This window comes from Oncorhynchus gorbuscha, linkage group LG25 (assembly GCF_021184085.1).
Source record: "Oncorhynchus gorbuscha isolate QuinsamMale2020 ecotype Even-year linkage group LG25, OgorEven_v1.0, whole genome shotgun sequence".
Lineage (NCBI taxonomy): Eukaryota > Metazoa > Chordata > Actinopteri > Salmoniformes > Salmonidae > Oncorhynchus > Oncorhynchus gorbuscha.
The window spans coordinates 7,669,045-7,693,960 of record NC_060197.1 but is presented as its reverse complement, the minus strand read 5'-3'; the positions used below and the strand labels follow the sequence as shown (position 1 = coordinate 7,693,960).

The following is a 24,916-nucleotide window of genomic DNA, read 5'->3' as shown; positions in this document are numbered from 1 at the left end:
TCCCCTCCAATGACCAGGTTAGTATGGGATATATCTGGAATCAGGGCAAGGACTCCTTTGAAAAAAGAGGGGTTATCAATGTTTGGCCCATAGATATTTAGTCGAGTTACTGAAGTAGAATGGATTTCTCGTATTACGATCACATAACGACCCTCTTTATCCGCAATAGTGGTTTTATGTAGCAAGGGAATTCCTTTCCGTACCAGAATCGCTGTGCCTCTCGTTTTGGCAGAGAAGTTAGAGTGATACACTTGCCCTACCAACCTACATTTAATTCTGCTATGAGAGTTATTTTTCAGATGGGTTTCTTGCAAAAATATAATATCAGACGAGGGTGCTTTCAAATGGGCTAGGACCTTGCCTCTCTTAATTGATTCGTTTAAACCCTTGACATTCCAGGAAGTGAATGTAAGCCCCGCTCTCCTCTTGTTTGTCGTTCCTATGCATAACATGTAACTCAATAAAAAGGTTAGAAATCGCACCAAACCATCACGATCAGCATATGTAGCACCTACACCCGAGCAGTATCCAACCCACCCCTCCCCCATGCAAGCACTTTTACTTCCCACCCTGTTCCCCTAATTTCCCCAACACTTACACCCCCCCATCAACCCACATTTAACAGACATACACAAATAGGAGAGAAAAAAATACAAAATAAAAATAATAAACACATTGTCTGGGCGATGCCAAAAAAGCATGGCGTGCCCTCGAACAAGAGGTAAAACAAAAATAAAATCCCAACTATGCGTTCACCTCTCACTATCCTAGAACTTCTACTAACATATGAACTCAGGAGGCTCCCATTAGCGTATAATTAACCTAAACATAATAAGTTGCAACTTAAACATATTGCGCACTTAAGCGTCATCTTGGGTCAATCCCTGAGATAAGCAAGATATAACCTCACAAGATTATATTGCTAAGCAATGCCAGTCTAAACATAAACCATCCGCAACCGACATAGACAGCAGTACCTTTACATACTGTGGGTCAGAAGATCGGAACAAGGATTTTGCTAAATTAAACGTACCCCCCATCAAAAAATAAAAAATAAGAAAAAAGTATAGAAATATTTCTTTCCTTTTTAAGATTAGAAAATGTAAATAAATAAAATAAAATATTTTATATATATATATACATACACATATATACACATATTCACATATACACACATACATATACACATCCATACACACCCACACAAAAAAATGCGTATATATATTTAAAATATATATATGTATATACACACGTATATACATCCATATGCACATATACACATACACACATACAAACATTCATACCCCAGAATAACAATCTACACTGATTTAAAATATACACATACATAATACTAAAATGCTAAGAGAAAATAATAATAATAATAATAATAATATATGCCATTTAGCAGACGCTTTTATCCAAAGCGACTTACAGTCATGTGTGCATACATTCTACGTATGGGTGGTCCCGGGGATCGAACCCACTACCCTGGCGTTACAAGCGCCATGCTCTACCAACTGAGCTACAGAAGGACCACTATATAAAGTACAAATAGTAATTATATGTACGCACACCTACACAGACACAAGCACTACAGAGGGCTGGTGGGAATCTAGTCGGGAGAGCGGCCCACGGCTAGACAAAGGCAGAACGGCACAAAACATCAACTTGCTAACCAGGTGTCTGCGTCTGCCCCTTCCCAACCATCACCCCAATCCCCTGCAAGCAATAAATAAATGGTAATAAGAATAATGTAAGGATTGAAAAATAAATAACAAGACAAAAATGGGGGAATATAAGTATATCCATCCGAAGGTGTCAGTGATCAAACCTGGAAGGCCTCCCAAATATGCATCGCTCTGAGCACAGCCGGGATGAAAGTGAACTTAACGTTAAATGAGAGCTCTGACCGCTATCCATTGGTCGGCTCTGCGTCTTACATGTTCGGTAGCCCTTGCTGAGCCTGTTTAATACGGTTTCACCCATTATGGTATAGTATGGATTTGAGTCCATGAGCAGACCCTAACACACAATGACGAGGCACTCTAACCTGTACGGGGGATTGGCGTATATTCCCAGATAAACCGAGGAGGGGGGGGTAATTCTTAGTCTTGGTCATGACATCTCTGTAGCCGGCGTGGTGCTTTGCCACATCGGGCGCATAATCCTCATGGACACGGAATGGGTGCCCTTTACGTGACAGGTTGCCCCTCATTCGAGCTTCACACAGGATAAGATCCTTGGTTTTGAAACCGTGACAAAAGATGATTACTGGGTCGAGGACGTTGGCCCGATCCAGGCACTGGGACTAGGGAGCGATGTGCATGGTCCAGCTGGGGATCCGAAGCCAAAACATCCGATCCCATTGCATCCTTCAATTGCTTGGCGAAGAAGTCAGTGGGGCGAGAGCCCGCCTCTACCCCCTCTGCCAGACCAACAACGCAAAGGTTATTACGTTTGGATCGGCCCTCCAGGTCGACCACTTTCACAGAAAGCCTCTGCACACTATCCTGCAATGACGTGCATAGCTTCTCTAACTCGTCGATCGTACCAGCGTTGAATTCAGAAGCTTTCTCAAGGTCCACAATACTCTGGCCATGCGAAGCGACCGTTCGAATGCTGCTCTCGATTTTGGTGTCCAGTTCAGCAATAGTAGTATTAAGATCCTCAGCTACAGCACCACGTAGCTCCCCCAAAGCCCGGGTAAGTTCTGTAAGTGTCACGTTGTTGCCAGTGCCTTCCACCATGTCTGTCTCGTTGTTTAGTGGGGAGTAGGCCTCCGCTGTGGATTTATTGTCCTTTGGTGGCTTATTAGGTTCCAAGATGGCGTAGCAGTAAGTCGTCCTGTCATGTCGTGTCCCTTGTATATATCGTTTCTTTTTCGTTTTTACATATTTTTCTTCGCATATCTCTTTAAAACATTTAGCTAAACCTAAGCTTCCAAATACTCTCCTGCAACCCGCCTCACCCAATGTAGCTATTTTTCCTAAAGTATTTATATTTACTTCGGAACCGGAACCCCTCAACTGAAGCTAGCCAGCTAACCACCAGCTATGCTAGTGGTATTCAGCTAACCGGTCATCAGCTAACCTTTAGCTCGGAAAGCTCTCGCCAGTTCGAACAACGCGACTCTAACCAGAGCATAACGGACCTATTTATTTTTCATCCCCGGATTCCCACCGCAAACGGAACATTTTTCAGCTGGATCTTCACAACTAGCTATCTAGCTAAACCGCAACCCCGGATGATTACGCCTGGCTAGCGTTTCCACCCACTTAGCTTGAAGCTAGCCCGGCCAGAGCACCTGTGCTACCACCGTAGCATACTCCTGGGCTACAATACCCGGGCCCACGACCGGTCTATCGATGTCACCGCATGAAGAGGAATAAACAGACTCACCCCATCGCGACGTCCCCCAAAGGCTAACTCTCTAGCCCTTGCTATCTCCTTGCTTGCTAATTCGGCCTGCTAACTGCTAGCTTGTTTAGCCCCGGTCCGCTAACTGCTACCTTGTTCAGCCCCGGCCCACGAACTGTTAGCTTGTTAGCACATGCCTGCTAACCGTCTGAATCGCCGCGTCCCAAACACTTACTGGACCCATATTTACTTTCTATCTCTTTTCGATTTTTAATTTGTTTATACCTTCCGGAAACCTGCCTCACCCAATGTGATACGGAATCGCTATTATTTTTAATTTTTAGAACACACTCAAGAAACTCCAGAAGCTAACCAGCTAACTAGCTACAAGCTATTTAGTCATTGTTAGTTTTTTAACCTGGATAACACTCGCCAGTCCAGTTTCCCTGCCCCATCCACCGCTGCCCCCTGGACACTGATCTCTTGGCTACATAGCTGATGCACGTTGGACTGTCCATTAATCACGGTACTCCATTCTGCTTGTTTGTTTAATCTGTCGGCCCCGTTGCCTAGTCAACGCCATTTTACCTGCTGTTGTTGTGCTAGCTGATTAGCTGTTGTTGTCTCACCTACTGTTTTAGCTAGTTTTCCCAATTCAACACCTGTGATTACTGTATGCCTCGCTGTATGTCTCTCTCAAATGTCAATATGCCTTGTATACTGTTGTTCAGGTTAGTTATCATTGTTTTAGTTCACAATGAAGCCCCTAGTTCCACTCTTCATACCACTGATACCTCCTTTGTCCCACCTCCCACACATGCGGTGACCTCACCCATTACAACCAGCATGTCCAGAGATACATTTGTTGACTTCTGTGATCGAAAAATTATTGGTTTCATGCATGTCAACATCAGAACATTTTACTCACTGCTTTAGCACACTCTGCTAACCCTGATGTCCTTGCCGTGTCTGAATCCTGGCTCAGGAAGGCCACCAAAAATTCAGAGATTTCCATACCCAACTATAACATCTTCCGTCAAGATAGAACTGCCAAAGGGGGAGGAGTTGCAGTCTACTGCAGAGATAGCCTGCAAAGTAATGTCATACTTTCCAGGTCCATACCCAAACAGTTCAAACTACTAATCTTGAAAATTACTCTCTCCAGAAATAAGTCTCTCACTGTTGCCGCCTACTACCGACCCCCCTCAGCTCCCAGCTGTGCCCTGGACACCATTTGTGAATTGATCACCCCCCATCTAGCTTCAGAGTTTGTTCTGTTAGGTGACCTAAACTGGGATATGCTTAACACCCCGGCAGTCCTACAATCTAAGCTAGATGCCCTCAATCTCACACAAATCATCAAGGAACCCACCAGGTACAACCTTAACTCTGTAAACAAGGGCACCCTCATAGACGTCATCCTGACCAACTGGCCCTCCAAATACACCTCCGCTGTCTTCAACCAGGATCTCAGTGATCACTGCCTCATTGCCTGTATCCGCTACGGAGCCGCAGTCAAACGACCACCCCTCATCACTGTCAAATGCTCCCTAAAACACTTCTGTGAGCAGGCCTTTCTAATCGACCTGGCCCGGGTATCCTGGAAGGACATTGACCTCATCCCGTCAGTTGAGGATGCCTGGTCATTCTTTAAAAGTAACTTCCTCACCATTTTAGATAAGTTCAGAAAATGCAGAACTAAGAACAGATACAGCCCTTGGTTCACTCCAGACCTGACTGCCCTCGACCAGCACAAAAACATCCTGTGGCGGACTGCAATAGCATCGAATAGTCCCCGCGATATGCAACTGTTCAGGGAAGTCAGGAACCAATACACGCAGTCAGTCAGGAAAGCTCAGGCCAGCTTCTTCAGGCAGAAGTTTGCATCCTGTAGCTCCAACTCCAAAAAGTTCTGGGAAGTCCATGGAGAACAAGAGCACCTCCTCCCAGCTGCCCACTGCACTGAGGCTAGGTAATACGGTCACCACCGATAAATCCATGATTATCGAAAACTTCAACAAGCATTTTTCAACGGCTGGCCATGCCTTCCGCCTGGCTACTCCAACCTCGGCTCCACCCCCCCCCCCCCCCCCCCCCCCCCGCAGCTCCTCGCCCAAGCCTCTCCAGGTTCTCCTTTACCCAAATCCAGATAGCAGATGTTCTGAAAGAGCTGCAAAACCTGGACCCATACAAATCAGCTGGGCTTGACAATCTGGACCCTCTATTTCTGAAACTATCCGCCGCCATTGTCGCAACCCCTATTACCAGCCTGTTCAACCTCTCTTTCATATCGTCTGAGATCCCCAAGGATTGGAAAGCTGCCGCAGTCATCCCCCTCTTCCAAGGGGGGAGACACCCTGGAACCAAACTGTTACAGACCTATATCCATCCTGCCCTGCCTATCTAAGGTCTTCGAAAGCCAAGTCAACAAACAGGTCACTGACCATCTCGAATCCCACGGTACCTTCTCCGCTGTGCAATCTGGTTTCCGAGCCGGTCACGGGTGCACCTCAGCCACACTCAAGGTACTAAACGATATCATAACCGCCATCGATAAAAGACAGTACTGTGCAGCCGTCTTCATCGACCTTGCCAAGGCTTTCGACTCTGTCAATCACCATATTCTTATCGGCAGACTCAGTAGCCTCGGTTTTTCGGATGACTGCCTTGCCTGGTTCACCAATTACTTTGCAGACAGAGTTCAGTGTGTCAAATCGGAGGGCATGCTGTCCGGTCCTCTGGAAGTCTCTATGGGCGATTCCCTGATCCACCTCTACGCAGACGACACCATTCTATATACTTTCGGCCCGTCATTGGAGACTGTGCTATCTAACCTCCAAACGAGCTTCAATGCCATACAACACTCCTTCCGTGGCCTCCAACTGCTCTTAAACGCTAGTAAAACCAAATGCATGCTTTTCAACCGATCGCTGCCTGCACCTGCATGCCCGACTAGCATCACCACCCTGGATGGTTCCGACCTTGAATATGTGGACATCTATAAGTACCTAGGTGTCTGGCTAGACTGCAAACTCTCCTTCCAGACTCATATCAAACATCTCCAATCGAAAATCAAATCAAGAGTCGGCTTTCTATTCCGCAACAAAGCCTCCTTCACTCACGCCGCCAAGCTTACCCTAGCAAAACTGACTATCCTACGGATCCTCAACTTCGGCGATGTCATCTACAAAATGGCTTCCAACACTCTACTCAGCAAACTGGATGCAGTATATCACAGTGCCATCCGTTTTGTCACTAAATCACCTTATACCACCCACCACTGCGACTTGAATGCTCTAGTCGGCTGGCCCTCGCTACATATTCGTCGCCAGACCCACTGGCTCCAGGTCATTTACAAGTCCATGCTTGGTAAAGCTCTGCCTTATCTCAGTTCACTGGTCACGATGGCAACACCCATCCGTAGCATGCGCTCCAGCAGGTGTATCTCACTGATCATCCCTAAAGCCAACACCTCATTTGGCCGCCTTTCGTGCCAGTACTCTGCTGCCTGTGACTGGAACGAATTGCAAAAATCGCTGAAGTTGGAGACTTTTATCTCCCTCACCAACTTCAAACATCAGCTATCTGAGCAGCTAACCGATCGCTGCAGCTGTACATAGTCTATTGGTAAATAGCCCACCCATTTTCACCTACCTCATCCCCATACTGTTTTTATTTATTTACTTTTCTGCTCTTTTGCACACCAATATCTCTACCTGTACATGACCATCTGATCATTTATCACTCCAGTGTTAATCTGCAAAATTGTAATTATTCGCCTACCTCCTCATGCCTTTTGCACACATTGTATATAGACTCCCCTTTTTTCTACTGTGTTATTGACTTGTTAATTGTTTACTCCATGTGTAACTCTGTGTTGTCTGTTCACACTGCTATGCTTTATCTTGGCCAGGTCGCAGTTGCAAATGAGAACTTGTTCTCAACTAGCCTACCTGGTTAAATAAAGGTGAAATAAATCATATAAAAAAATTACTCGGCATTTTCACACAGAAAGTTACAATCTTGTATTAGAAAGAAAGGTTTGTTGTAAAAAGTGCCATAAAGTAGGTTAAATTAGATTATTTCGCAAAAAAGTTGCAGGAGCCTCTCACACACAGCCGTTCACTCCAACATGCTAGCTCCGCCCCCGGGGAATTGTGTTTTGAACTAAATATCAAAGGGTTTTGAAAAATCTGAAATATCTTTCAAAATAACTGAATGTCATGTGCACACAGCAGTACATCATGTCTGTTAGAGATTTGCTGGACGTCTTCGCCCTTCCCCCGCTCCTTCTCTCTCAAGTCTCTTTAAATACTTTCAAACAGCTAGTTTCCTCCTCTGCATGCCTGGTTACAAATGATTGGGGTTGAGGAGGGGTGGAGGGGGTAGAGGAGTGGGTTGTGGAGAGGGGCTGGGGGGGTAAATCCCTCTAAGCCACCCCAACTCCCCATCCACCTACCTACACACCTGCCCTCTGTTGACCTTTCACGCACAGTTAACATTTGGTTCCATTTAAGAGAGGGACAAGGGGAAATGTTATGGAGCCGGTCTGGAGATGGGGGGATGGAGCGGTGGACTCAGTCTCACTCTGCTGGCTTGTTGAGGTTTTTATGTGTGTGGGGGGAGGGGGGGGACCACAGGCAGTACGTTCAGCTATTTCACATACTGAAAACAAACAGGGCAGAATATTTCCACTCATGCCTCGATGAGTGTGGAGAGGGACAGGGAGCGAAATCCAACAAGCAGGCAGAAGTTAGCTAGCTGCTAATATACTCCCATAGATGTGATATAGAGCTTCTCTTATGGAACACAAAACAATGACAAAGTGTAGGCTGATGAGGCCTCCCGAGTGGAGTAGCAGTCTAAGGCGAGATGTCACTACAGACCCGGGTTCGATCCCAGGCCGTGTCGCAACCGGCCACGGCCGGGAGACCCATGAGGCAGCGCACAATTGGCCCAGCGACGTGAAAGTTTGGTGGGCCAGGATGTCCTTGTCCCCATTGCGTTCTAGCGACTCTTTTTGGCGGGCCAGGCACATGTATGCTGATTTCGGTCGCCAGCTGTACGGTGTTTCCTCCAACACATTGGTGCGGCTGGCTTAAGCGAGCAGTGTGTCAATGGCTCTCGACCTTCACCTCTCCCGAGTCCGTACGGGAGTTGCAGCAATGGGACAAGACTGTAACGACCAAAAGGGGTCAAATATATATTTTAAAAAGTGTAGACTGATGACTGTTATAACCATGTCACTGACGAGTTTAAATCAAGTTCATCCCTAAACTCTCATGAGCCTTGAGGCTTCTCAAACAACTTTAGGGGAAACTAAGAACCAGGATTAGTGATATTAACCATGGCTAATACACTCACTGCCAGTGGGGCGTTGAAAATAAGTATTTAATGCTTCAGCTCTATTATACAATAGAGCTGCCGTCTCTGACAAGGAATTCAATGAAATGTAATGATTCAAACTTACAGCATCTGTAGGTGGGAGAGTCCTCGGAAGGCTCCGTCTGCGATGAAGCTCACACGGTTGTTCCCGATGTGGAGTTCGTCAAGCAGGCTGAGGCCCACAAAGCTGGACTCCTCCAGTCTTGTCAAGTGGTTGGACGAGATGTCCCTGTCGGGTGGAGAGAGAAGGAGCATCAGCATCACACAGTTCAAACCCAAAGGGCAAATGGAAAGGAGGGGGGGTTAGAAATAAACAGTTGAGGTAGAGGATAAATTGGCCTCAGATCACTAGGAATGTGCACCAAATCTAGCCAGATAAGTCTGTGAATTACCAATAAGTACTTTGTAATAAGCATTAATAACCACTACTAAAACATATGATCTAATTATTATCAAGGCATATCCAGTAAAAAAAAACTTTGGGTTATAAACTATTTTAAACGTTTTGAAAGGTAGATTGTACCTTGCACCGCTGGTCTACTTTGTTTAACCGTATGCAGACAGTATAAAAAGTATTAAATTTGTCCTAGAAATCCTCAAACGCAAGCATCAGACGAAAAAAACGAACAAACCAGGAAGAAGGCTATTTACCAAAGAGTGGGCGAAAAAGATCAGTCAACTGCCAATTTGGTTAACTCTCAGGTTCACTTGATAAGAGAAATGGGAAGAAAAAAACAACTCCCCTTTCAGAAACCAACAAAACATGGTGGACTTAGGAATTGGCCAGTGCCATAAACAATGTTAACAACAAAGGAAACAATATGTCGCTGCAGACACACTGGTTGTGAAATCCCCTCCTCCTTCTCCCCCCTTTCTCCCCTATAGACGTGACGAGGCATTAAAGGAAGGGGGCTATAGTGGCGGGGGTGAAGAGGGGGAGTAATACTTTGTCAGGAGCCCTGCATTGGTGTTGGCACTGAGCACTAAGGGTGGAGGAAGAGAGGGGGGGGAGTGGAGAGTTGGAGACTGTGAGGAAGGCGAGAGCAAGGGAGAGAAAGAGAGAGGTGTTGGGAGTTCACAGTGTGAATAGGAGAGAAAGTGAGAGGGAAAAGAGAGGGATGGAGAAAAAGAAAAATATGAAAAAAGGGTCACTCACAGCTCGCTGAGTTTCTGGCAGAACTCCCAGGCGTCAGGCCGGATCCGGCTGATGGCGTTGTGGCCCAGGTGGAGCTGCTGCAGAGTCAGCAGGCCGTACAGCCAGCCCTTACTCACCTCCGTCAGGTTGTTGTAGTCCAGCTGCCTGCAGGGACACACAGAGACATACAAGCAGAGGTCAGTCATCAACATAGACATATAGACACACACAGACAGACAGAGATGAAGACGTATGTTAGCTTGGACCGATGCCACACTGTATCGTTGTATTGTCTAGACATACGCTACAAATACGTATCAAAAGAACGTATGCAGACACTTGCACCCAGACATATGCTGTTAAATCCACCAATGTACACTAGTAAAAAAATACACACTTTCTTGTCACAGAGGACAGTTACTTACAGGACCTCCATGTTACTGAGGCCCCAGAAGGCTCCATCCATCAGGCGGCTGATACCGTTCCTCTGGATCTTCAGCGAGCGCAGCGCGTGCAGACCATGGAACGTCAGGCCTTCCACCCTGCGCACCCGGTTCCTGTTCAGCTCCCTGCAGGTTGGACCACAACCAGACCGTAAGAGAACTGCAGCATCATATATGCAGGGAAGGATGAAGAGTTCACTCAAGTCAAGAAGTGAGGCTGAAACGGAATCTAATTCCTCCAAGAGAAGCCAAGAAGATGTCAATGACTGTTGGAAGAGTGGTCAAAGAGTGGTTGAACACGTCAACACACTGTCAATGAGTGCAGTCACAATGTGTTTTCAGGAAGTTCACAGAGCAGTCAGAGAAACATCAAAGAGTAGTGAAAAGTTGTGGACTGTTACACAACCGTTCAAAGAGCAGTCATAGTATAGTTTGTGGTCAACCCCAACAGCGCTCAAAGAGCAATTGTCACTTACAGGTGCTGGAGGTTGGGGAGCTGGAAGATCTTGGCAGGGATGGTTGAGAGGCGGTTGCGGTTGAGCCTGAGGACCTGCAGAGTGCTGGACAGGTTGACAAAACAGCCCGTTTCCAGGGTGGAAATGCGATTGTTGTTCATGATACTAGAGGAGAAGAAAATACATAATGAGATATTGATCACATAATTAATTGCAAAGAGGAAAAATGACCAAACATTGTTGTTCTTCTGCCAAAATTGTACCATTTGATCCAAACACTTGTCATGACGTTGGTCTGGGGATAGGTTTATGACAGTCATAAATACCTCTTCCCCCCTTTTCCCTCTCTCTACCCTACTGATGTTACATTTGCAAAACCCTTGGTTAACATAGAGATTCTGGGAACATCAGAAGGTGGGGGGAAATTAACTATATTCTGGCTATATTCCGACCAATTGAACATATGCGGTGGTACTTAATGAATATGATGTCAGTTCGGTTGTCATCTGAGACATTCTCATCAATGATAAGATGACATAAACTCTACAGTGGAAAGTCTACACATCAGAGTTATCGCATTCACATGGAATTGTTGTTCAATTTAAATGTTTGAATGTGAAATTATTCGTGTTGGGATGAAATGTGATTTTAGCTTCTAAAATGTGAGATTTGGGTTTTCATACGATAGGGCTCTGCTCAATCAGTGGCCCGCCCCTGTGAAGGGACATGGGCTATAAAACTTTTCAAACACACCCTCCTCTCCCTTCCTATATAAGCCCTTGACGACAACATAACCTTCTGTTCCGAGGACGACGGTCCGATGTCAGAATGGTTCAGATAATAACTTCAGAACGAAGCCAACATTAGCATGAGCTTTGGTTGCGAATGGTATGAACTTTGAACTCTTATTCACTACAGAAGTGATACCTCCTAGCCGTTGAGTTAGCAACAGCCGCTGAAAATCAGGGTTAGGAAGGAACAAACAGAGTATCCCGTCTATCACACAACGACATTACTACAACGTACCCAATTGACCACCAGAGACATTCTTCAAAGGACAAAGGACTCGGTTGGGCAACACAGCCTTCCATCTACCACCAACCTACCGAAGCGCAGCTCAGAGTAAATATATATTGCATTTTCCTTTTCCAAATGGGCGGTAATTTAGAATGCATAAGATACTGTATTTACGATAGCACAGCTTCACCCTTTGTTCCTCAGTCTTCCCGATCTTTCACTCAAATCCAGCCCCTTTTCTTTTGTGTAACAAGCTGTCATATATGTTCTGCCCGCTAGGGACGTTTTCCTTTATGACGTAATTTGTAATCAAGTTATGATTTAAATATGTGTATGTGTAATTCTGTGTGATTAGTTAGGTATTTAGTAAATAATTAAACCCAATTTTGTATTGCTGATTCAACTTGTTAGCCAGGGTTCGTGCAGATAACTAAGAACTTTCAGATGAGACTGAATTAAGATGACGGTTAATATTGATTGCTATTGATGTAAAATATTACTAGATCTTTAAGAGTTTATTCGGAAGATAACAGCTCTATAAATATTATTTTGTGGTGCCCGACTCTCTAGTTAACTACATTTACATAATTAGCTCAATCAGGTAATATTAATTACGGAGAAATGTATTTATAGAATAGCATGTCATATCACTTAATCCGACATAGCCAAAGACACAACACACTTATATAGTATTCTTGGACGGAGGTTTAAGCATGCATTTGAGTTAAAAAGTCCAAACGGACGGACTCACAGGTTCTTGAGAGGCAGTGCAGGGAAGGAGTCAGCCTTGATATCCACTATGCTGTTATTGCTGAGGTCCAGGGTCTCCAGGCCTTGCAGGGGCCTCAGCTGCTCCAGAGAGATCTTTGTGATCCTGTTGTTTGCTCTGAAAACACAGATTGAACGGCTCCAATGAACGATAGAAAATACGGTGTATTTTAACAACGCGGGTCACCAATCTAACGTTTCCAGACATACAAACACTCAGAGCAGTCAATTAGCAGGCGGTATTTAAAAATTACCAACCTCGCCCGAGCATTTCCCTTCGACCCTCGCTACCCCTGTTTTCCCATTATTATTATGTTAATATTATACATTTTTCGTAGAACATTGAGTCTCTCGCTGAACCATGAAAAATAACACAGTTCCCTGGTTGTCTAGGAAAGGGGGGAGGACGGGGCAATACTAAGGCTAACCAATGTCACTACTCATCTCAAAAGGTCAAAACAGCCGTTTGGTTTAGTGCTGTGTTATTTTGTTTATAAGGTAATTACTAACAAGGTATTTAAAAAAATAACCTGCCAATTACTTGGCTGATGAATACCATTCCCTCAGTGAAAGCATGCCTCAGCAGAGGCTGGCAATTTCCTGAGCTGCACGCCTCCTAAATTGCAGTGCAGGGACTGCTTAGTTATAAACAGTGTCTGTACAGAGCCGTCTTTGTGTATGGGCCTCGACGGGTAGAGAAAGGGAGAGCGAGGGAAAGGGAGAGTGAGGGAAAAGAGTAGGAATTCCCTCTAATACACCAGACTGCAGGCCCCATTTCAGTATTAATTGCAAGGCTAACATAACAACAACCCCCCCCAAAAATGATAACTTGTATTAACGCATCAGTTCTTAAATTTACCTTCTTTATGATACATGTTTTTTGTGCATTTTCCTTATACTGACCAAAGTGAATGTTAGCATTTTCCCTATACTGTGCATGCATGCAATGCACATGTCAACATACAGCCCTTTGGAGAAATGGATGAACATTGACATGGCTGAGAAGTACTGGTTCAAGAAGCTGCCAATAAGAAAACAACAATGAAACGGACACACTGAACCAGCACTAGTCGAGAGCCAGACACAAAGTCTCAAACTGGCTCAGCTCCGCTGTACGCCTGGCCAAAGCGAGACTAAAAAAGCACTGAAAATACAATCAAGCGAGAAATTGAGCACAGTGGCAACATAGCTTCTCAGTCCATCATGAAGCCTCAGAAAGTGGGATCTTTGACTTGGATGGAGCAGTCATTTTCCACAAATTTCCCTAAATCTGCCATCCATACCTCTCTTATGACTATGCTCCCCACGTTGAGACAGTGACACCCCTTGGCAGCCTTACCACCAAAACATACAGAGGAAAACAGACGAGTGTGTCTGTCAGTCAGTCCAACCTGGAACAAAGGCAGTACCAGGAGGATATATGGATAGAGGCCCAGGGAGGAGAGGCTGAAGGGGTTTCTGGGGCACGTAGGGGTAGAACCTGCCACAGCACGTCCCTCTGCCTAGCCTCTGTCAAGGCCAAGACTCAAAGCTTGGTTCTATGCCAACCGACTGTAAGAGTGTGGGGCTGAGGGTGGGGGTAGAGGGTAGGTTCTGGGAGGCTGAAACCCAATCCCCCTTTTTTCATTTTAAACACTCAGTCACTGCCTAAAAAAATGATTTTATTTTTTATTTTTTATAATAACACAATTTAGGCAACAGCCACAGGCTGAGCTAGGTGCAGTGCAGCACACCACCCTCAGTAGAGAGAGTACAAGACAGCCTTTTGTGTGCAGATTTGCAAAGGACTTTCCACGCACCACGGCCTCTGTGGTCCCAAACAAAAGGGGCACACACCCCCTGGGCCTGGGTTTACATGTTCGCTGAGAGAAGAGGAGAAGACGGGCTGGGAGAAAAAAAATAAAGAACCTGTATTTCCAGTTTTGTGGAGCCCCGGACTTCAATATATTTTGAGGGAAGGGGGCAGTTGGAAAGAAACTGTCAACGCTGGCTGCTCAGTCCATGTTCCTCTACAAAAGGCAGACTGACCCTGGGGCCTGTCAGCTGGAGGGAGGTGTGATGTGGTGGTGATGATGATGATGATGATGAGTCCCTGGTCTTTGTATCCCAACCCCCTCTCCCTTCCCCACACAGTAAACATCTGGCCAGCTGTGGAGCATCACCCTGAAGCCTAGACTCCACCACCAGACAACTCATATATGAACAAACCTTTTTAGCTTGAGTGCAAATGGGCCAGATACATCAAGGATTCCGTTTAGCTGCATGTGATGCTCACCCTCAGCTAAGTTGTGGAGAATGAGCAGCCCCTCCATCGGAGAAGCCCCAAATGCTTACTCTCTGACACACATCCCACTTGAACCCAGTGTGCTGCTACAAACCAAATCAAATCAAATGTATTTATATAGCCCTTCGTACATCAGCTGATATCTCAAAGTGCTGTACAGAAACCCAAGCCTAAAACCCCAAACAGCAAGCAATGCAGGTTTAGAAGCACGGTGGCTAGGGAAAACTCCCAAGAAAGGCCAAAACCTAGGAAGAAACCTAGAGAGGAACCAGGCTATGTGAGGTGGCCAGTCCTCTTCTGGCTGTGCCGGGTGGAGATTATGACAGAACATGGCCAAGATGTTCAAATGTTCATAAATGACCAGCATGGTCGAATAATAATAAGGCAGAACAGTTGAAACTGGAGCAGCAGCACGGCCAAACGAGCCTCTCGTATGGCTTTGAAAACTTGACATTATGGAGCATAAGAATCCATAACAATAAGCATATGCATAAGAATCCACAAAAAAAGTAATGTCATGGGAAGTACAAAGAAAGGGAAAGGAGGATACCTAGTCAGTTATACAACTGAATGCCTTCAACTGAAATGTGTCTGAATCAGAGACCGCACAAGTCAACGCCTTTTACAACCCTCATGAGGACCCCTATTTTGAAGGATGTGGTCAAGACCATCTGGCAAAACATGGACTACACACAGCAGAGGCCAGCCCTCTTCAGATAGGCTAGGTGAGGACCTACAGGAACTGTAATGGCTTCACTTGCTTGAATCTCAGAGACCACTGAGCAATTCATTGAACCCTGTTGTATTAACCTGTAAGTACAACATACTACAGAATCTCAACACCCAGCCAACTCTAACCTTAAACATTGTGGCAGATGAGGACTGTGATATCAACTGAGACTGTGCAGTTGAGGCCTACAGGGATAGATGTGGAGGAGAACGTGGCTACGGTCCATTCAACAAAACAGTTTCTCTCCATCTCTCTCTACTTCCCTACATCTGCCCAGAGATCTAATGAGAGCTTTTGAATGGCCAACCAAAACGCTGTGTACCGGAGAGTTTCATGTGCTTATCTGTTGATCTCCACCCGTCGGGCCAACTCCACGGACAAACAAGTGGTGCATTGTCCATTTGGATGGCACACACTTCACATTTGTTTAACCAATTTTCTCACAAATAAGGTTACTATGTTAATAGTTTCAAGACCTGCCTGTCATTCTTGTTTGGGTCTCCTCAGGTTCTCATTTTAACACACATTGTACACACACATCTCATTTTAACACCCATTGCACACACACATCTCATTTTAACACACATTGTACACACACATCTCATTTTAACACACATTGTACACACACATCTCATTTTAACACACATTGTACACACACATCTCATTTTAACACACATTGTACACACACATCTCATTTTAACACACATTGTACACACACATCTCATTTTAACACACATTGTACACACACATCTCATTTTAACACACATTGTACACACACATCTCATTTTAACACACATTGTACACACACATCTCATTTTAACACACATTGTACACACACATCTCATTTTAACACACATTGTACACACACATCTCATTTTAACACACATTAAAATGTACGACCAGGTGAATTTAAAGCATCTATCAAACTGTGCTTTGTTTATTCATGAACTTAAGCAGGTAGCACATGCATGTCTCCCAACTTGAGGAAACTCCAGGCCTTTGGGTATAGTAGACAACTTAATAACTATTTGAATAGAAGGCGGTGTACTCTTCATTAATGGTAAGCTGATCCTAGATCCGCTGAAATGTGCTGCCAGACTCATTAAGTGTACTCTAAGGAATTTTATTAATATCAGTAAAAAAAAAAGCAAACATTAAAAAAATAAGACCACACAGCAGCACATCTCAATTTGATTTACGCTTGTGTCTAATTTGGCTGTTTTCGAGCAAATCTACTCCATATTTTTGGACTGAGTTGCCTTCACACTCTGAATGTGTTTATCTGAAGAAATATGACCTACATAAACAAGACCACAGTGTGAGACGATTATAGACAAGTGACGCTGCAACAGAAATGTTCCTTTTTGAATTAAAAGAATTTTAAAAATCCACATAAATTATAGCTAAACCGCAGAGGCCGCTGTCAGTCAGAAACACACATGCACAAACAAGTTACACCAAAGGCAGCAACACTCTACTTTTTAATAACGCAATGACATTGAATCAACAGCGGAGGCTTCCTCATCCTGAACCCCCCCCTTTTTTCTCTATTTAGTACAGTCTGATTTTTCCCTTCCATTCGCACACACTGGAGATTTTCTTCCCCTTCCTTCATTACTCTAGCCTGGGAGGGGAGTAAGGGGGGGAAAAAGCCCCGGGGTATCGAATGCCACTTATTCAAACAGCCAGGCAGACATAGCGGCAGCTCTCGTCAACTTCCTTGACCCCACAGCCCAGAGTAAAAACAAACGGCAATAACCCTGCAGCTGGTAGTAATTGAGTCGTGATCATCTTAATTAATTGAACAATTTCCCAGGAATTTATGGTAGGGGGTGGGGGCTTAAACCAGATTGCTGTGAAACCACCTCTCGTTGAGTTTGGTGGGCTCTACAAATGATCTGGTGATTCCAGGGCTGATTAGGTATTTGGAGAAGACGGTTTGATGCAATCTCTTTGTATGGAAAAGGTTGGAACTGGAAAGAGCTTCATATTCTGCTTATCTACCAATTCATTCTTTCTTATAAAGTGTTAGTTCTGTGGGTAACTAAGCTGACAGATATACCTGGATGTCTTGCTTACAAAGCTTTTGGCAACAAACATTGTAACTTTGTAACTCAATACTGCAATAACCTCAAATCTACTAAACCAGTGTTTCCCAACCCTGGTCCTCAAGTACACCCAACAGTACACATTTGTATTGTAACTCTGGACAAACACACCTGATTCAACTGGTCTACTAATTATCAAGCCCTCAATTAGCAAGAATCAGGTGTGTTTGTACAGGGCGACAACAGAAATGTGTACTGTTGGGGGGTACTTGAGGATCAGGGTTTAAAAACACTGTACGAAACCAACATTATAACTCTTTCTCTCATCGTTCAACCATGTTTCCCTTCAGGTAGACGTTGTGTATTATGTATCAGTTATAGCACTGTAGTTGATGCGGTCCTACTGCAACCTGATAATGTACAGGAACAAAGTTGTGATGATGTGTTAACTGTGTTATTAGCCATTTGGGTCAGATGCTAACGCAGCAGCCCTGCTTCTCATTACAGGCGCCAGTCTGAAAAATAAGCCATCTGATGGCTTCTCAAAACTCTGTTATTTTTCCAATAGGAAATACCACACACATATTCTCCATCAATGATGCCAATACCAGCAACAAAAAGAAAGAGTGGGGAGAGGGATTTTGTATTTAAATCCCCCCCTCAGAGATTTTAGTTGCCAAGTAGACACTAAGCAATGCAACTGGCAATACTACGCACGCACCCACAGACACAAATGAACGCACGTTGTGGTAAGAAAGTATGAATTGATCATTCTCAAAAGCACATTGAGGATGACAGCTAGGCTTGGCTGACATACTTTGGAACATTCAACGGTGCAATCTATTGGAATTGTTCTCCTATTCATACATGATGTGTTTCAATAAGCAACAGCAACCAAATATGCATCTTGAGTGGAAATGTGTGAGAGTAGAGGGGAATACTATTGTACAACTCCTAAAACCTCTGAATGTTGTCTGATGGATAATGTTCAGAAGTTCATAAATGAATCAGCCCTACTGGAAATCAAACATACCCTGGTGTACTGTATTTGATTTTAGTTCCAGGTAATACCGCCAGCCACATCTGTGGCCTATAGGCTGTACACCTAAAAGTCTGAAGACAAATTGACTAATAGCCGACTTCTGAAACCCCTTTGGCTGTTGGCTTCTTTCTCTGGTGTTACTGCTTGTCAAGTTCAGGCTTGATGAGCAATATGCCTCTTCTAGTTTTTGAGATGGATGCATTCTTGTGGGGGAGAAATGTCCTATCCATAGATTTTGTGAGACATTGTGCCGGGGGAAAAGTTTGAAATCAATGCTTTGAAACCTCTGACACTGATGGGTCTATTTGTCTTTGAAAACACATGAAAGCCACACATTGCTCCATCATGTTCTGGGGCCATCCTACTAGGAGTGTATACAGACACTCAACCTCCAGATGGATGAAATGCCACACTATTCATAAAGACTATCTATAACGGAAATGAGATGGACAGACAGAAAACTCTAATCTTACAGATCCTGGATCAGCACTTATGGAAACACTGGAACCACCTCTGGCGATTCCATTTTTAACGATGACATTCATTTTCAGACATGTGAGTGACTTGTCTCAAACTGGCTGCCATGCCTGGCACAACCCAGTCTGGGAACCAACTCAGCCAAAAGGGCTTCCACCAAGGAGGGAGGAGCAGGGCTTAGCAGCTCTACACTGTTAACTAGTACTGACAACTCTGATGGGTGGGTTGGTGGGGGGAGGGTTGTTTCAAAAGTAATACTTACAGAATGAGGGTGGTGATGTTTGCCGCATGAGGGCCCAAATCAGGTACCGTCTCAAATTCATTGTTGTTTAGCTTTCTGTAAACACACAGGCACAAAGGTTGTTTGTCACATGTGGTGTGGAGGGAGAGTGTTTGTGACTGACGTTGTTTACTCTAGGAAGTACAGAACACAGAGTATACTTACATCACACTTAGGTACCGCAGTTTCCTAAACACAGTGCTGTCGAGCGACTGCAATTTATTATGGCTCAGGTCCCTGTGAAGAAAGACGTTTGTTAGAGGAAAGTTACACAACATGCAGGGCCGTTCACTTCACAACCAATCATATACTGGCCTTTCTGTTTTTAAACAGGAGACATAACTTGTCTGAGTGAGCCTAGCCTATACAGCTCCAACTGAAGTAATGTCGGAAAGCAACTGAGTCATTTTCAAAACAAACCACTGTATGCAAAAAAGTAAAGCTAACTAGCTATAGGCCTAGTTTTGGCATAGCAGCCTTTTTTTAGAAACATTGAGAGAAAATCCAGCCAGACAAGCTCATGGATCCAATCCGCTCTTGAATCACCGAGCCAAAACAGACAACCAGCTAAGTTACGGAAGGGAGAGATTCCATTTTTTCTCTCCATTTTTAAGAGGGGGTGGAAAACATGCCTAGAGAAGCCTGCCTGTCCCAGAGTGTTATAAATCTGTGGAGTTATTGACGCTGCTGTGCACGATCAACATTGTGGTGCCAGACCCTTTTTTTGGATTGCCCCATCTGGAATCCATCAACTGGAGCTGAGAGGAGGGAGAAAAACCGAACAACTGGTAATCTATTCACAATGCCGGGAAAGCGAGTTTCTAAGCCATTTTCTAGATCTGGCCCTGGTTTTATTCTTCAGCAAATAGTTCCTTCAACTCTTCAACAAGAGTTTTACTTCTCTCTCTGAAACTTTTTTCCCTTCCCAACATGCAGCTGCATGTTTTTGTTACACTAATCGGGCCATATGGGAGAAGTGGAGATGTGTCGTATCAAAAATGTCCAGATAAACCCTGAGGGTTTCTGACACTTACACTTCCTTCAAAAATCCAGGTCCAGAAGTGGACCAGATTAAATCGGTACAGCTATACAGGCCTTGGCCTGTGTCTATTAGACATGAAAATGTGTGCCACACATTTATCCGTGTCTGACAAGTGAATGAAACCAAGTTATCCATCCTCTTAGTAATGAGATAAGATAGACCTGCTGGTTCTTTGATGTGGTTATAAAGCACTTGGACTAATACAGATTCACAAGGGAAAATAGGTCATTGACTTCCAAACTGATAAAAGGCATACCCTTTCCCACCAGCTAAAGCTCTCACATTATAATCCAGAGCGCTTCCCCTCCTTATCTCTGAAGTGCCATAACGTAAGGGCTTGATATCACACTTTAACTTGGATTTTTTTCAGGAGACACTGAAGCCCGTCTCTCTCATGTAAATCTGTGAAAACGTAAAGTTATTTTATAATGTCAAGTTATTCTAATAGTTAATCACATCTGCTTTTAGTGAGGTGAGAACTGGCTGTGGATGGAATAGTCTGGTAATACAGCAATGTTGAGTGAGTCTCCTGAGAGTGTTTACCTCCTCAAATGCATATTATGCTACATTCCTATAAACCCGAAAAAACTTGGGAAAATTCAAACTTGTCTACATTTGAATTGTAAAACCTGTACCCCTCGCTCACTCACTGAGAAATCTGAAGCTCAAACCAAATGCTTCTCCCTCCCACATTCACTCCCTCCCTCCATCCATCCCTCCTTCCCTCTCTTTCGCTCTCTTTCAGAGAGTTTGTAGGAACTAATCCAACAGTGGCTCCGTAATCAGTACCATCGGTGGCTCTGGAGATGCTAATTCAGCAGAAATAATGGGGTGCTGGAAAATAAAGGGCCGGGCAGTTTAAGATGTGCTGGAGAGACACTCGTAAATTAGCATGCCGGAGTGCAAAGAATTTTCCCCCCCATGTGGAACTTTTTTTCTCCCTTTTTGGTCGGTTAGGAGGCTGTGCCTGTGTTTTCTGGCAACGTAAAATTTCCAGAGCAGGCAGCACACATTTTGTAAATGCCAAACAAACATTCTAACAGGGGACTAACTAGCCTAGATGTGTTGTGAAATATGAACTAGAAAAAACACAAGCTAGTAGTGAGGATACATCAACATGGTGCAGTCTGAATGGAAGCCAGACAGGCAGACCTATGAACATCTGCTTATTAATACATGTTAAACAACTATTTGAGGCATTACCATGGGAGATTGGCCTGGAGTGACTTCGTTTGACATGATGTATTTATTGTCTTAATAGCCCTGGGGCCTGAAGAACTTCTGAGCTCACATAATATGGAAAGGCCCAATGATGGTATCACCTCATAAACAAAAGGAAAACAATTGTCATTGAGCAGTTGGTCTCATCTAGGGCCTATTGTAATGGACATCTGTATTCTGCATTAGCTCCTTATCATGATGTCACCTGATATTTACATGCTGAAAAAACAGTTGACCAACCTCTTCAGGTTCAACAAGTTGTCAAAATGAATTGTAATCAATTGTTTATGATGCCATTTTATGCTCTTCGTTCATGGAAATTGTGATAGCTCCAAAATCCCAAAAGCCTGTTGAAAGTTTTCCATGAACTATATAACGTTGGCAAATTATTGTACCTCACTGCACTAACAACAAAATCAAAAGAAAACAGTACTACCAACTCACTAGCCTACTGATGTTGGCATGTCTTGTTGGGCCTAATGGGTGATTGGAAAAATCCTGATTAAAAAAACTCCATGCAGTAGGTAGGCCAACTAATGATTCACTAATGTAGAACGACTGATAATGGGACATTGATGTACAAAGGTCATTAGTGTTATATCTTTTCCTAAAACGGCCTGCTTTATTATTTACAAGACTGAGCTTCCCTCTTGTTCCTGAGGAGTATGGCTCACATATCCTATAGGTATTCACATGGAATAATTGTAGGCAGTGTGACATTGCAAGAAATACGTTTGATTTAAATTACAGTGTAGTTCGAGTGCAAAATCCCTATTTCCTTGATGTTTACAGTATTTTTCTATATCTGAAATAACACCAAATGCTGCCAAGGAAGGGTAAACAATGGGGTAAAGTGACCCAATATATCACTACATCTTTCAGAATTCGAAATTACCATAAATAAATATAAAGAAAACAATAATGTAATTCTAAATGTGACAAACACGACTTTTATTCAGTAAATATCTGTATGGCTCAGTTGGTAGAACATGGCGCTTGCAACGCCCGGGTTGTGGGTTCGAGTCCCACAGGGGGGCAGTAAGGGAAACAGTACAAAAATGTATCAAATCGCTCTGGATTACAGCGTCTGCTGAATTACAAAAAAACGAAACGCTTGCACCTTGGGAAATGGAGTGGCCTATGCTGCGTCATTGCGAAATACTTTCTAAACAGCAAACCAGTCTTTGGGAATAAAAAGTAAGGATTTAGGACTGATTTCCCTTTCTTGTTGATGTGAAGGGAAATAAACTTTGTTTTCAAACGGTTTCATTCTCTTCGAATCGTCAGCAAGCAACAACGTAACAAAGTTGGCAACAATGTAACAAATCACGTAATTCTCTGCATATATGTAATTTATCTATTCGAGTATTCCATTCATACACTTGTTGTAACTATGTTAAAACCTGTATCTATCAAATTTCTCATTTCAAACATAGGTGTGAAAGTAATTAAGATAGCTGTTCGTATATATGGGTAGTGAAGATAAAATGGCAAGTCAACAAAAGCTTTCTAAATTGACTTACAATTGTACGGTCCATTCGGGAAGATTTTCAGGAATTCCACGCCTTTTCAACCGACTGCAGTCCAACAGGTCTCCAAAACATGTGCATGGAGACGGACACGTCCTTGTGTTTTCATCATATCCAAGTATAAGTTCTATTCGGGAAAACAGTAAGAAAACGACCGCATACATCGCAGGGTTGAGAGGCTGCATAGATGCGGACATTTTAGCCACACTGAAGTCCTCCCCAAGTTTTAGAGAAAAGCGCGAGAAAATACAATATAGTACAAGTTACAACTCAAGGACAATGTTGTCCGGTTTAGTCCTTAAATCCAATTCCTCGACCGTATTCCTTTGACACTACAAACATGTAAAATATTTTTACGGGACCTAAACTTCTCCATACCTCTGTAAAAGTTGTTGCCTGTACTAGCATACTTTTTGCTTTGCCCTCGCAGCAGCCACTACTTCCAAGGCTCCCAACAGCCTGCCCCTCTATTGGTTGTTGGGGTGATGCGCACCGTGAAGGGAGTGTAGATAGTAGGCCTATTTTTTTATTTAACCTTTATTTTACTAGGCAAGTCAGTTAAGAACAGATTCTTATTTACAACGACGGCCTACCGGGGAACTGTGGGCAAGAACGACAGATTTGTACCTTGTCAGTTCCGGGATTTGATCCAGCAACCACCTTACAACTGTTCCAGTTGAATTTTATTCCAATTTTACACAACTTTGTTTACACCATAATGTTGATGAATGGAGACATTTCACAGAAATATCTGATCATGTGTGTCAAAGACAGTCTTACCACAGATAAAACTAAGGTTTTTGAGAACGCATGGCCAAAGGTCATTTGTTTTTATGACTTATTACTGGTTGTAAATTCGGGAAAGCTTAACAATATGTAATCTCTGATAAATGATTAGCAAGATGAAGGCTACTTTCCCCTCTTTGCTTATTAGCATGTGAAATACAACAGGTGTAAAACAGTACAGTGAAATTCTTACCTTGAGAGCTCTTTCCAACAATGATAATAATATAGATAATAGAAAATAGAACATAAAATAAAAGTAAGAATAAAAACCACACAAGAACTACTATGAGAATTTAAGAAACTCCTGTGTTGTTATTTATGACCATGTGAAAGACACATCATGACACTTCATGGCCCATTGTAATGTATCAGCGTTCCTGTAGGCGGAGTGTGAAAGAGCAGTTTCCTGTAAATTCTATTTTCAGTTGTTTCTCTTTCGGCTTATCATTCAATCTCCCATGTTATTAGGTGTGACTGTGGACATACTGTAGGTGTACTTTGGCCAGGGTCTGATACCAGTTGGTTACATTTCCATGAATTGCACTTCACTCCACTCCTTCAGGCAAAACAACCTGAATAATGCATGCTTCTAATAAGTCCTGATTGCTTGCAGCATAACTGACTCCATTTCCTCCCCCATTTTTGCCCAATTACACACAAAAAAACTCACCCCAATTTCATCTGAAAATTGCACATCCTCTGGTTATCCCAAATCTGCTCAATCTTTCCTTTTTCCCCAAAGTACCTCTTGTTTGGAAAATACATTGTATTAGCTTTTCCCCTCCAACTCACAATGAAAGTCATTAAGTTGAGGCATGTGTATTGTTGTCTTTAAGCAGTCTCTTGACTGCTTTATTGCATCAATAATTGAAACGGCAAGGTGTGAGACTTGTCCTTCGGCCCAGTTGCCCCAATTA

At 43.6% G+C, this 24,916-nt stretch overlaps 1 protein-coding gene across 1 annotated transcript in view; it reads right to left on the bottom strand.

The window, feature by feature from the left end:
- The window catches only part of LOC124014018 (leucine-rich repeats and immunoglobulin-like domains protein 3), a 31,075-nt gene extending 7,389 nt beyond the window's left edge, over nt 1-23,686 (bottom strand). The window contains exons 1-8 of the mRNA XM_046328656.1: nt 23,208-23,686; nt 19,587-19,658; nt 19,404-19,478; nt 12,544-12,678; nt 10,797-10,940; nt 10,303-10,446; nt 9,899-10,042; nt 8,828-8,971 (exon numbers count right to left, since the gene is read on the bottom strand). Of these exons, the coding sequence (XP_046184612.1) occupies nt 8,828-8,971; nt 9,899-10,042; nt 10,303-10,446; nt 10,797-10,940; nt 12,544-12,678; nt 19,404-19,478; nt 19,587-19,658; nt 23,208-23,410 (1,061 nt within the window). The 5' untranslated portion in view covers nt 23,411-23,686. The remainder of the gene's footprint in view (nt 1-8,827; nt 8,972-9,898; nt 10,043-10,302; nt 10,447-10,796; nt 10,941-12,543; nt 12,679-19,403; nt 19,479-19,586; nt 19,659-23,207) is intronic.
- Between the last annotated feature and the right edge of the window lie 1,230 nt (nt 23,687-24,916).